At 44.6% G+C, this 13,420-nt stretch overlaps 2 protein-coding genes across 2 annotated transcripts; one reads left to right on the top strand and one right to left on the bottom strand.

The window, feature by feature from the left end:
* Nucleotides 1-4,721: 4,721 nt before the first annotated feature.
* Nucleotides 4,722-6,933, bottom strand: mrpl27 (mitochondrial ribosomal protein L27). Its single transcript, XM_079182799.1, has 4 exons — nt 6,885-6,933; nt 6,399-6,527; nt 5,571-5,638; nt 4,722-5,473 (listed from the first exon to the last, which is right to left on the bottom strand). Exons 1-4 carry the CDS (start codon nt 6,922-6,924, stop codon nt 5,267-5,269), a joined length of 444 nt encoding a protein of 147 aa, XP_079038925.1. The 5' UTR covers nt 6,925-6,933; the 3' UTR covers nt 4,722-5,266.
* A 505-nt stretch (nt 6,934-7,438) lies between these two features.
* On the top strand, nt 7,439-12,868 carry eme1 (essential meiotic structure-specific endonuclease 1). The gene is made up of 9 exons (XM_079183127.1): nt 7,439-7,523; nt 8,267-8,920; nt 9,041-9,168; nt 9,348-9,446; nt 10,375-10,496; nt 10,697-10,835; nt 11,580-11,695; nt 11,824-12,013; nt 12,654-12,868. The coding sequence occupies exons 2-9, from the start codon at nt 8,293-8,295 to the stop codon at nt 12,825-12,827; spliced, it is 1,596 nt and encodes a 531-aa protein (XP_079039253.1). The 5' UTR covers nt 7,439-7,523; nt 8,267-8,292; the 3' UTR covers nt 12,828-12,868.
* Nucleotides 12,869-13,420: the final 552 nt, after the last annotated feature.

The following is a 13,420-nucleotide window of genomic DNA, read 5'->3' as shown; positions in this document are numbered from 1 at the left end:
GTAAGTTGCGTACTTCAGTAACAGAACTTCTGTAGTTATTTTAATCCAAACGATGATCTTCTCCTAAACCTAACTAAGTACTTCACGATCTTTTGCTAAACCTAACTAAGCATTTCATGATCTTTTCTGATCCTAACTAAGTGTCACAGTTCAGCTTCACACCCTCCTCACTCTACTTTCACTCACTCCCTCCTTATCAGGCTAAACTCCCTTCACCTGTTCACTCACCTGCCGCTGATCATTAATCAAGCCACTATTTAGACTGCTGCCTCCCAGACACACACTGCCAGATTGTTCTTCGGTTTTTCCATGCCAGACTCTCCAGCACTCTTTCCCGGACTGATCTCCTGTTGCCGACCCTGCCTGTCCCTGTTTTGCCCGCCTTGCCTGACTCCCGGTAAACCCACCAGCCTTCTGATCCTGACACTGTTTTACTATGCCTGCTGTTCCTGGAAGTTTGAAATAAAAAGCCAAAGTTCCCTGGAATCTTGTGTGTTGCATTTGGGTCCAAATACTACCGGTTACACTAAGTAGTGTTGGTGCCTAAACCTAACTGACCTTCCTGTGAAGATGGAAATTTATTCTGTGCAGACTGTACGCATGTTAACGAGCGGAATTTTTGTAAGATATCATACAAACCGTTGTATGAGGATACGTTGCTCGGGGCATACATTTTCTGTTGGGAACAACCGCCCTATAGTACAGGTTGTGTACGTACCAACCTGTACTACTACGCTGGAGTCATAGAAGGTTTCAGCTAGTTTAGCAAATAATGCAAGAACTGCTTTTATTGCAGCAAATTCCTTAACAAATTTGCATTCATCAAATTACATAAACTCCCTGACATGGAGGGACCCTTGAGGTTTTGGGGCTCCTGAGGGTCTGGAGGCCCCTGGGCAGAGTTTGCCAGAGTCCTAATAATAAAAAAAGAATGTCATGATTTAGTGCTGGGCCTCTGCCACGATGAGGTGAGCGGAACAGAAGGCTGCCGATTCTGTTTGGTCCTGTCGGAGGTAGTTTCTCCTGCAAACTTGTATTGCACTTCCTCTTCACATGCAAAAGTAAAAAAATTGGGGAATACAGTTACTGCCCTAGTCTGTGGAATAAGTATGGAACTGGAGTCAGGCGGCAATTAGCCTAGCTTAGCATAGAGACTAGTAGCAGGGGGGTAACAGCTATCAAAGCTCTCTCTCACAAATTGCACCAACAAACTGCGACTTTCTCGACATGTAAAGTCGTCTTTTAAATTGACACATGTGTAGTAAAAGGCACATTTCAAACAGGAAGGGGAGGGACTCCTCCTCTCTATTAGCATAACACAAGACTACGGAGGCCCCAAGGTCCCGTAAGGTGATTTTTTTTTTCCTTCTTTTTCTTGTGGACAGAAGTTAATGATCTTATGCGCACAAGATAATTAACTTCTTCCCACAATATAATTAAATTGTAAACAAGATTAAAAAAATTAAAATTAAAATCACCTTTTGGCATTTTGGGACTCCATACCAGACCTATTGGAATTGATGAACAAATTGGAGGCGTTGCCGAGCGATGCTGTAACATTTCACATAATGATAGGAATGATACAAACAGCATCTTTTTGTTCCATCTTCCCTTGTTGGTATAAATACCTGTATTGCAAAACAGCCTTTCTGTTATAAATGTGTAGATTTCGAGCCAAACCTGAAAAAACCCTGCGGACGTCCTCCTGGTTGTTTTCTCAGATTTTTGACAGCCTTAGTTATTACACAGCTGTTGTAAACTGGTCTTTGTGTGTAAGAATCTGGGAGTCACCTTGAAAGTACACGTTTAGATATATTAGATCAAAATATTTCCTTTTGTCACATTCCATTCTGGCCTCCACCGACGTATGGAGAAACCCTTCGCCGATCCGTTGACATTCCACCTGCAAATCTGCGCTCTCTGGATGTTCACCCATCAGTCCAACCCCAGGGTCACAACTCAAACCTCAATGAAGACACACACCACCCCGGGTCAACAACCCGCGGCACTCCGGGGACCGTCTTCCTCCTGCTGCCCGGCACAGAGCCCCAGGTTTCTGTATGTCTGATGGCCCCGGAGTTCGATTTGCCAAGTCACAGAATGATGAAGAGGGGCTACGGTTGTTAGAGCCAAGAGGTCGAAGCCATCGGGGACAAAATAAAAGTTTCGGGAAGGGAATGCTTGTGCTTTGAGGCAGAGCTGTTGATGGATCACTGTGGTTCTGCTTGGAGGTATTCTCATGACAACTCTGGCTGTAATACACTCCCCAAGGCTGACAATGACACATCTCTGCATTGTCCATTCCCAGGCAGGTTTTACATTGTGCTTTTCAAAGAATGGTAAAATAGGAGAATGGAATTAAATGTTTGACAAATGTGATTCTTTAGAGACTGATATTTTGGTATTGATGGCTTTTAATTCAACCTCTTTGAATTTAACAGATTTGACACCCAATTGAATCCTGAATGTCCAGTGTTTACTTTTATAAGACTCTAGAAACAACATTTAGACTATCACAGGGTGCTAATGCTGTGGACCAACACCCAGGATGATCAGGAGTATTAATTCACTATTTGGGGCAGAATGTACGGAATGTTTTTTAATTTGTAGCCCCAGAAGGAACCTCTAAAGCAGGGGTAATCAATCAATGTTCAACGAGGTCCAAATTACCCTACTTCTCACTTGATTTATTATCTCAGTAAACATTTTGAACATTCATTTATGCTAATTTCAAGTCTTCTTCATTACAGCATGATGTTCATTTAGCAAATGCTGGTCCATTTAGAGTAAAATAGACCATACAGCGGAGTATGCTTTAGGGCGGGGCTTACAGTGATTGAGAGCTCTATACGGAGTCTTTACATCACTCCTCGGCATTATGAACATGGTAACTTTGTTCAGCCGTAATTCAAGATGACGTCGGCGAAATCACTGAAATTGAGGCTTCAAAACATCAGTCAGACCAATGGGTGACGTCACGATGACGTCCACTTCTTATTTAGAGTCTATGCACTGAACACAAAGTGCCTCTGAGGCTCAACGGAATGGCATCTGATCATGAACTGAGATTTTCACCCGTGTGATGGCGCTAGATTAAAAAGTCAACAAAGTGATTTTCAGTTCATCTTGACGGGACCCTATGTCTGTACCAGAATTTAATGACAATACATCAAATAATTGTTAAGAGATTTCACTTAAAACCCTCAGGGTCCACCTCTTTGTAGCATTTGAAAAAAAAAAAAATCAGGGGACCATTAAAATGAGATTCATCATCTGGGAACCATGAATATCTACCAAATTCCATGGTAATTCATCCCATAGTTGTTGAGATATTAAACTTAAAAAAAACCAACTGTCAACCTGCTGGTGGCGCTAGAGGAAAAGCCAGGGGATCACTAAAGTCAGTAGGCTTCATCTTCTGAGGACCATGAATGTGTTGTGCAAAGGTTCATGCTAATCCATGTAACAGTTGTTGAGATATTTCAGCGGTGGACCGACCAACCGAGAGACTAAGAACTAGTGTGATTGTTGCGCTCACGTTGAAACATGTAGTTTAAAAGTAAACGTCTTTCGACACACATTTCCAGGCTGTAGAAGAAAAAGAGATTGCCTGAACTAAGCTAATAAAAAGTCAAATGGTTTCACTCTCATAGACCCAAGCAGTGCTTACACAGTAAATGTGTTTGGTCTGCACTCATCACCAATGAATGCCACTTTGAGTTTGAGAGGTAAAGCACGACGACAGTTACTCTTTAACCTCGATCAAACACTAACCACAGAGAACACACACACACAACCACAACCAGGTGGTTCTGAACTAGGCTGCACTTTGTGGTTTGTGCGTCTGCTGAGGACAACCTGCGCTGATACCTGGACTGAGAACCAAGAATTGCAGATCTCGCACAATAGCTGGTGGCTACTCAGTAACTTTCATGACTCATTTGGTTCTTTTGGAAGAGGAGGACAAACAAGCGGCGTAGCACATGTCCAATAATCCAATCGCTTACACTCGTGGTTTATGGAGACGTCGCTCAGCTTCATCTTGGTATGCTGTCCAATGAGACAGCGGGTTATCCTCCAACATCTCGGAAACAGAACGGCATGTCTGCAAACTCCTCACATCCATCACTCTGCTTCATGACGGCGTTCCAACTCCCATGTGGTGTACCAGGCGTTACCCACACTCCCACATGCATACCACAAGCCGCTGAGCTACAGCAGTTCCTGTTTTTATCTTAATTCCTGTTGAAAGCTCTTTCACAGAAATGCTGAAAATATATCTCGCTGGTAAGCTCGTACCGTTCCCAACAAGTTCCATACAGGGGTCGTTTAAGTGAAGACCAAGGCCTGATAAAGGTCTCCTTATACCCAGGTCACTGAGTAACCCTAAACCTTTGAGGTATCACTTAAAATGACTAACTTTCTCCAATATATGAAGAAACAAACCAGCAATGTGAATGTGGACTTAATACTGGTGAGTCCAACTGAACATAAAGTAATGTAGTATCGTACTACATCTTGTGGTCAGTTCTGGTATTGCAGATTACCCAAACTAAATGTTCTCCATGCAACACTTATAAGATCAGCTTCAAATCTTAATTACTCCTCTAACATTACATATCTGTGTGTCCGAATTCATCGTCGGTCAAGAACGTGAGTAACAGAATTGATTTGATATATCCCATGATAAATACCCGACACAAAACCCAAGTCATTACATGTAGAGACTTCAACATATAAAACTTTAATACAGCTCAGCATTACAGCACAGCTCATTAGGTGGGTTGTCCTGAGTGAACACGAAGCTTCTCAGTGAACAGTCACTGTAACAAATGACACCGGCCCGTAGTCATGCATCCATATCATGGACTACATTATGATGATATTATGATCAAATACAGGAAATCACCAGTTTGACTCCAATAACACAACATCTGGAAATGTTCACTGGAAATGTTTTTCTTTATACAGTTTATTCAGTTACGTTTTGTGAAAATAAACTGAAAAACAATAAATAAAAATCCATGCGTGACAGAGTTTAACTTCTGTTTGTAGGTGTCACATACTTATGGAACTCAGAGACAGGAAGCCAAGGAGAGTGTCCTGGTGTCCAGCGACCGCTCTCTGGCTGATGGTGTGCTCTTCACTTAGATCTCCAGAAATCAGTGAAAGTGTCAAAAACAAATCCTTCTCGATCGAGGTCCACCGCGAGAATACCTGGGAAACAACGACGTCCCAGTCCAGTCCAGTCCAGTGCGGTCCAGTCTTAGACCATGTCCACCAGTTTAAACTTACCCTCCTGTTTGACTGGCAGGACGCTGACGAAGGTCTTGTAGAGCACGGCTCCTTTGGGCAGCTTGGTGATGACCCGGGTGGCCTCGAGGCTGCGTGGCGGCGGGACGTAGACCTCCTTGGTGAACCTGACGTAGCCCTCCTCCAGAGCAAAGAGCGTCTTGTTGGTTCCCATGCCCACCTGCGGGACGGGGGGGGGGGAGAGACATGCGGTGACAATGTGTTCATTTTCACTACACCGGATCGACGTTTGAGTTTAAACAGAATGTGTTGCTTACGTGCGCTCCTGGGTGGTACCTCACCAGCCTCTGTGTTGCAAGGATGTTACCCGCATGGACAAAATTACCTTGGGACCAGATGGAAAGAGACGTTAGATAACTCCTGTTACTGTCCACATTATGTGAACACCTCTGTGTAATAGAATACAGTTCTACAGCAGCCCAAACTTAGGTTCAAGGTAAAACTCTGTAACTTTTATGTGGATGTCCAGTCAGGACTGGTGGTAGATGTAGTCCATGGGAGCAATGCATTCCTCAGTGTGTGCTATATTGACAGAGACAGCACATGGAGCTGCAGTGCCTACATGTACCAGGGTGCATTGCACAAACGCTACTGACGCCCAGTCAGTACTATACGCCGATACGTATGAGAGTAGGAACCAGCGTGAACCAGCAACAACTCTATTATTTTCCATTTTGTCAACAGTTCCACTCCTCTCATTTGTTTTAACCTTTCACAATAAAAGCCCAATTCAAATTCACTCAGCATTTCTCGCAACTCAATATAACAGCTTACAGAATAAGGTGACAAAAATACTCCCCCAAGGGTCAAAATATATATTTTTACCTTCATGGTGGAGGATTTACTGCATTGTTTCTATTTAGTTTTTTCATTTGACTTATTCAAAGTAAGAAAAACATACTACATTTCCAGCCTTCACCTTTAATATGTGATTAATTTCACCTAATGTTGTGCATCAGCTTCTCTTTTGTACTGTGGTTTGAACAATACTAATCTGTGTAGTACCAGGTTGTCACGATTAAATTAACTTGAGGATGAATAGCTACAGCACTTAAGGAAAGAGGTATAAAATTATGTGTTATTACCATCTTGTTTCTTAAAGCCATATCTGCGTCCGGGGCTCTTTCCGCCGACGTTCTTGCTGCTGCCACCGGCCTTTTTGGACGCAAACCTCACAGAGTCCCACAGAGAGGTCTGGCCAGGTACCAGCAGACCTGAAACCAGCAGCACGAACAAATTAATGTCAAGTCACATAATTACATACACAGTTACCACTTCCTATAACGAAGAACCAACTTAAGTTAGTGTGTCACGAATAACCAAACGCCAGAAATTCCCGGCGAACGTCTGAAGTCGTTTGCTGATATGCATGAAGTGTCTGTGACATTAGGTGCTGATTTACACATTGAGCTAGCTCTGCTAGTTAGCTAAATTAGCATGTAACAGATTTAAAACGTTGCAAAAAGTTAATAGAAAGCACGGAGCTGCTGAGAATAAATATGCGTATTTCTCACGTTCGCACGAGCAACTTGTAAATATTGGGAGAACGTATAAAACCTAGATTTAGATACCTGCTCTGGACTTCAGCATCAAGGACGCCAGCGCCGCCATCTTGAACGATGTCACTCACGTCGTCTGCGTATTTGCGTCATATCCGGATATTTTTTCTGCTGCGTTCAAGATCCTCAAGAAAGCTGCCCGACCGTATCAGCAGATTACAAATACTGACCCTCTTTAGTTTCTAAGCTGTAGTGAAATGCCGTCAAAACTAATGAAATGCTATAACGCTTACGTTAGCTTTATGAAGAAGAAACTACAAGCAATATTTGAAATGCCAAAAAGAAACAAAAAACAGCAATGTTTTAAATGCGTTGAAGTTTGTAGGATTCTGAGTTTATGACTGACAAAATACCATGTCGCTACACAAATTAAATTAATAGCAGTTAAAGTCAAACATTATTTTTAGGTTTTTATAAACGAAACTAAAATGGTTCACTTACGAAATTAGTTTAACGTTAAGCGCATAGGCTAAAAGAGAAAAGACGGAAGTTTAGGGTCGTTCCATAAACCTGAATGCAACATTACCCGGGAAATCAAATGGGCTGTTAGGCAAAAACAACTTTACGTGCAGACAGTGTGCTAAATCTAGTTAGTGCAAGTAGCACTAACTTCTTAAATAACCCGTATGTGCATGCGAGATTTCGTGGAAAGTGAGTATGAACAGCAGAGTGAGCTTCCGGCTGATTCTGTTTTAACGTCGGCTGCTCAGTGTTGGTGAATGTTTTCGATGTGTGTAAGTCAGTAGAACTGGGGTTTGCTCACCCTTGGTGCGCCTTTTTCTTTTTGAGGGAACATAGATGCTGCGCCAAACAAAGTTAAAAAAGTAACGTATTTTCTTATCGGCAAGTTCTGCCCAATGGTTGCAAAGCTAGAAGTAATGTATCCATTTCACCCGAGCATGGATACATTATGGAAGCCAACGTTACTGCTCAGTGACATCTGTAATTGGTCCCCCGTTTTTCTCTGACACCAAAACACGGTTGTGGGCGTTAAAAAGCACTATATATATATATATATAAATAAATCACAATTTTACTGGAATAAGTTCTGCGTGGGTTATGTGCAGGCCGAAGTTAGAAGAATAACTATGCTTACTGTGTATTTTAGGTTATGATCTGGCAAATACTTTAAATAAAGATAAACTTTCATTTTCTTTCTTTTTTTAAAGATTTCTCAATGAAGCGCGTGTGTGTGTGTGTGTGTGTGTGTGTGTGTGTGTGTGTGTGTGTGTGTGTGTGTGTGTGTGTGTGTGTGTGTGTGTGTGTGTGTGTGTGTGTGTGTGTGTGTGTGTGTGTGTGTGTGGGTGGGTGGAAGAAACGATACGTCTGGCCCACAGCTTGGTCCTTTCGATGTAATAAAACAAATGTGTTCTTGTCTCTTATCTCAAATCCAGGAACCTGTGCGTGCACGTGAAGCACCATGGGCAGCTACAGTGACTCCACCAGTGACCTCGATGAGGAGTTGCCTGTGTTTGACTTCCTCCAGCCGGGTCGAGGCAGAACCTCCCAGAGCCACGCCGGGAAACCGGACTCGGAGTGCTCCGATGCAGAAGCCGCGTTGAAGGGCAACGCGGGCGCTCGCACGGGGGCGGCTGATGTGCTGATGATCAGCAGCGATTCTGATGACTGTGCGCCTTATGTCCCTTTGGCACAGAGACTCAAGCAGAGGCACGGCAATGCGATTAGCGCCTCCTCCGCCGTCGGTAATGGGGAAGATGCTGAGCGCTGCTCGCCATCCGATATGGCCAGCGCCCGGCTCCCCCGCCAGAACGGGTCTGCGGAGTCAAAGCGAGTGAGCCGCGGGGTCTCATCTGGTGACACCTCTCCTGCCGGGAGGAAACCCGCCGAGCGGACGGAGGAGGAGATCCAGGCCTCCCGGGAGGAGGCTCTGCGGAGGAGGCAGGCCAGGGAGGGACAGCAGAATGGCAAGGAGGCGCTCAGGGAGGAACAAGAGAGACAGAAAGCAGAGAGGAAAGCTCTGGCGGAGGCCGCCAAGGCCTTAAGGCCCGAGGAGTGCATCAAGCACATGGTGGTGGCCGTGGACCCAGGTCTGTAGGTTCATTTCACAACTGCAAACAAAGCCCACGTGCTCGGAAGGCATTATTCAAGCTGTGTCCTGGGTTTGGTTTGGAACGTGATTTTATTTATTTTTTTGTTGGTGTCTGCAGCTCTCTTACAGCTGGAAGGAGGCGGCACTCTGCTGGCGTCGGTGCAGGCTCTGGGCTGCAGCTGTGCCGTAGAGAAACAAGCCGTCCCACGCAGCGTCAGCTGGATGAGGAGGGCTCCCTGCGCCCAGGTGATAACACACACACACACACACACACAGTTATCTCCATAACTGCTGCGCTCCGTTCAGGGTGACGCATGAATATATATATATACTTGAGACAAATGGGACAGTTGTTTAAGAGGCAGTTTTACGAGCGTTCATCCATTGTTTGGGAACAACCGTCTGTTTTCCCTGCATGTCTCCAGCCAGACGACGACGGCAGTGGCGGTTGTGTGCCGGAGGCCCACGTCGTGATGCAGATGACGGTTGACGACTTCGTCACCCTGATCCACGGCTACGTTCAGGTCGGTGCTCGTCGCGTTCCGTCCACGGACACTTTTTTTAAAATGGGACCCAGATTACGCCGAGCAGCAGGACAGAGACGTGAGAATATGAGCTGAGGTGAGCGCAGAACAGACGGAGGGATGTCGAAACAATATAGCACACAGAGTAATGAGTAGAAGCATGTTCATGAGAAAGAATACCAATACATATGAATAATTCAAGTCGCTCTAATGACCATATAGCTATGCAGAAGGTATTGAGCAATATTACATAGCTATAAACATATGTCCATAATTTATACATCATTCCTATTACAACATATTAGTACATATTACCGCTGAGTGCCGTTTGCTCGTCACAGGACAAAAAGCACCACTAAAGGAGGGAGAATGATCGAGATGCTTTTTTTGTTAAAATAGAAATACCAAAAGCTTTACAGGACAGAGGGCTGATGTTGTGCACCTTTATCACCGACTATGTGTACATGCCTAAAATACTCTTGTTCCGAAGAAAGACAATATTACTTCTGAGTTGTTTACATGGCTAATGGGAATGTATTGCACTAATATTTCCGTTTGCACGCAGCCGCGGGTACTGTGATGAATGTAAAACGCTAAATAAATCAAGTGAGAAGTAGAGTCATTCTCTCATAGACTTCTATACAATCGGACTCATTTTGGAACCGGAGGAGTCGCCCCCTGATGGCCAGTAGAGAGAATGCAAGTTGAAGACACTTCCGCATCAGCTTCACTCGAAACAGACAAGAGGCCTCATAAATATATAGTGTCCTAAAAAACACAACAACAACCTTACTCAAACAGGAGGTAGTAGTTGCTTTTGTTCGGGACTATTTTCAGTGGTGGATTAATCCACATTTGGTAAATGGCAAAGGATGTTTTAGTGTTTATTTACAGCAGCGGGCGGTGCTTGTGGGTGTGTCTCATGCAGGAAGAGGGGCGTGGCCAGTGTGGATCTGGTCCCACTCTGACGTCCTGGGTGCAGGAGCAGCAGAGGCGTCACCCCGGTAAGGTCCTCAGCCTGGCGGTCATCGACCTGGAGAAATACTTCAGGTAGGGAAGGACAGCCTCGCTTTTCAAATCATCGTTTAGTCTATCAAATAGCTGGAAATATTGAAACGTGCCCGTCTTAATTTACCCGGAGCCTCAGGTGACGTCTTCATAATTCGGGGCCAGACAGACGCGTAAAGGACGGGAGGCGGGCCAAAGGGAGCGGTCCGGTGGTTCACGTTGTATTTTTGGTCCGCCTGCAGATCCCAGAAGTTGCAGAGCCAGAAGCGTTTTCGAGAGGCAGCGGCTGGCGAGGAGCGAGGGGGAGCGAAAGCGAGGAAGAGGAAGAAGAACGGCGGAGATGAGGCGCGAGTCGAGGTGTCGCGAGTCGAGGTGGAGGAGGTAGGTCGGCTAGTGGAGGAAGACGTCCGTGAGCATTTTACATGATCTGAAACAGACTTTGTTAAATTCTTCACTGTGAAACTGGTCCGATTCATTCATCAGTCACCGATGATGTGTTCTCTGAAATTGGATTTTAGAGCATTATTAATGGAAAATAAATGGATTTGTTTGATCAAAGAAAATTGTAATACTTTAATGGATCGTCTGCATGGTTTGAGGGCTTTATATGGAGGGAAATCCCTTAAAACGAACCCCTTATTTATAGGGGCTCTAATTTAAAAAACAATCTTAATACAATCCATTCATTTACCCATAAATCTTGTTAATCTATCCCCATGCTTGAGGTGAATCTCTTGATTTGCATCTTAAGTGAAGGTGGCAAAGATGAATGGGTACCTGTAATGTTATTTGCATACTTTAAGGAATCTTTACCCCTTTAAAAACCCGTCAATCCACATAAACCTGTAATAGATCTGAATACTGAAAAATAACACCTTAAAGGTACCATTCATTGACCTGAAAATCCCATCACCTTAAGGTGAGATTTAGTGTCATGTGCCCTTTAGAGTCTACTTAATTCGTTAACACAGACTTTGGAAAATCGTGGTTTTCAGTGTTTGCCTTCTCAAATGAGTGTGTGCAAATGAAACCACACCGAACATCTTGATTTAGATTAAAAGGTTTATTTTAAGGGATTATTGTTTCATAGTGACTCACGTTGTTGTCCTCCGTGCATCCCATCAGGCAGTGGTGCATCTCCAGCTTCACACCGGCGTCTCCGTCCGCTTCTTGTCGACCTGGAAGGACTTCTCGGATCACATCACCATGACGACCAGAGCGGTGGCGGAAGCCCCCTTCAAGTGAGCGATCTCGCAGTTCCTCCTCTTTACGACCCCCCCCCCCCCCCCCCCCCCCACACACACACACACACACACACACACACACACACACACTTTACACAATGGTTTCCTCTGTGTGTGTTTCGCAGGCGAGAGAGGGAGAAGACGGGCTTCTCGTTCTACCTGGAGAGCGAGTGGGCGGGAGGGCAGCGGGTGGACAAAGCCGGGAAGGGACTCCTGCAGGTGTGGAGGAGACAGATCCAGCAGTTCAACAGAGTCAGTCCGGACATGGCCTCGGCCATCCTGGCAGCGTATCCCTCCCCACAGCTGCTCAGGAAGGTACACGCTCACTGCTGACACGCTGCTCACAGCGGCCACGTTAACTACGATTGTGTCTCTCCGTACACGCACCGGATTACTTAACGAGAGGCTTTTCTTCTAATAACAGCGTATCAATTTTATCTGGTTGAATCGCAAAACTATCATCAAACTTTCTCGATCAACAAATGTCCTCAGGGGCCGTACCCGAATCACAATTCTTTGGCTGTTCAGTTCTTGGTTGTTTTTCATATCGACTAACTGGCAACGTGCCGCAGTCCGCCCTGGGGGGGATTCAACCCGCCGGGTCAGGGTTAGCCGCTCGGTGTGAGAGGATCCCATATTCATTTTATTCAGTCAGACTGGCCCGGGAGAAGCTCACATTCTCCTGAATTACTTCCTGTTTTTCTGAGGATTAAATATTCTTTATTTACGGCTTTTCTCCTTGTAAAAAGCATCATAGGAGCGCTTTTTAAAAATATGCTTCAATGCAAGTATAGCTTCCGCTACAAATGCGTCTTTATTGCCTCAAGATGTCAAGCAAGTGCAGCCTACCAAGGGAATGACCCTTTTAAATATCCAATCATTTTCAGTCATATCTGCAAACATTCAAATTTCTTTTCTTTTTGTCGATATGAAATATTTCCCTGTCTTTCTGCAGGCTTACAATCTTTGCAAGACCGACCGCGAGAGGATCTCGCTGCTGTCTGACCTCGTGATCCGCCGAGGAGAAGGCGTCACCTCCACGACTCGACGCGTCGGTCCGGAGCTTTCCAAACGCCTCTTCCTCATGATGAACTCCTGCGATCCTCAGCAGACCCTGGACTCCCTCTGACCTTTGGAAATAACATTTTTCTCATCTTTGGACTGTGGCAGTTTCTGTTAGAGCATTGGATTTTTAAACTGAAAGTTAGAATTCTATTTTAGTTTTTACATAAAATCATTGTGTAATTTTTCTCATGTGTATATTAAAGTTTTATGAAAGCTGGCAAGATACAAGATTCTGAGCATTTCTGTTGCCTTTCACTGGCTATCAACATGGTGATGCCTGAGGCGGCGACGCAATGCTAACATGCTAACATTGCTAACGGCACAAACCAGGCGGCAACTTCCGGGTATGCCAAGTGAAGCCAATGTGGAAGTGTCTTAAAACTTGCATTCTCTCTACTGACCAGCAGGGGTCCCCTGGTTGCAAAAAGAAGTCAGATTGTATAGAAGTCTATGAGAAAATGACTCTACTTCTCCCTTATTTATTACCTCAGTAAACATTGTGAACATGAGTTTATGGTCTCAATCTCTAGTTTCAAGTCTTCTTCAACACAGCATGATGTTCATTTAGTAAAGTATGGTCCATTTAGAGTCAGATAGACCATAAAGAGGTGTATGCTTTAGGGTGCATTCCAAATATGTTAACTTCTGTTCATCGGT

This window comes from Pholis gunnellus, assembly GCF_910591455.1.
Source record: "Pholis gunnellus genome assembly, chromosome: 21".
NCBI lineage: Eukaryota > Metazoa > Chordata > Actinopteri > Perciformes > Pholidae > Pholis > Pholis gunnellus.
The sequence above is the reverse complement of the archived record's forward strand: the minus strand, read 5'-3'. Positions and strand labels throughout refer to the sequence as shown.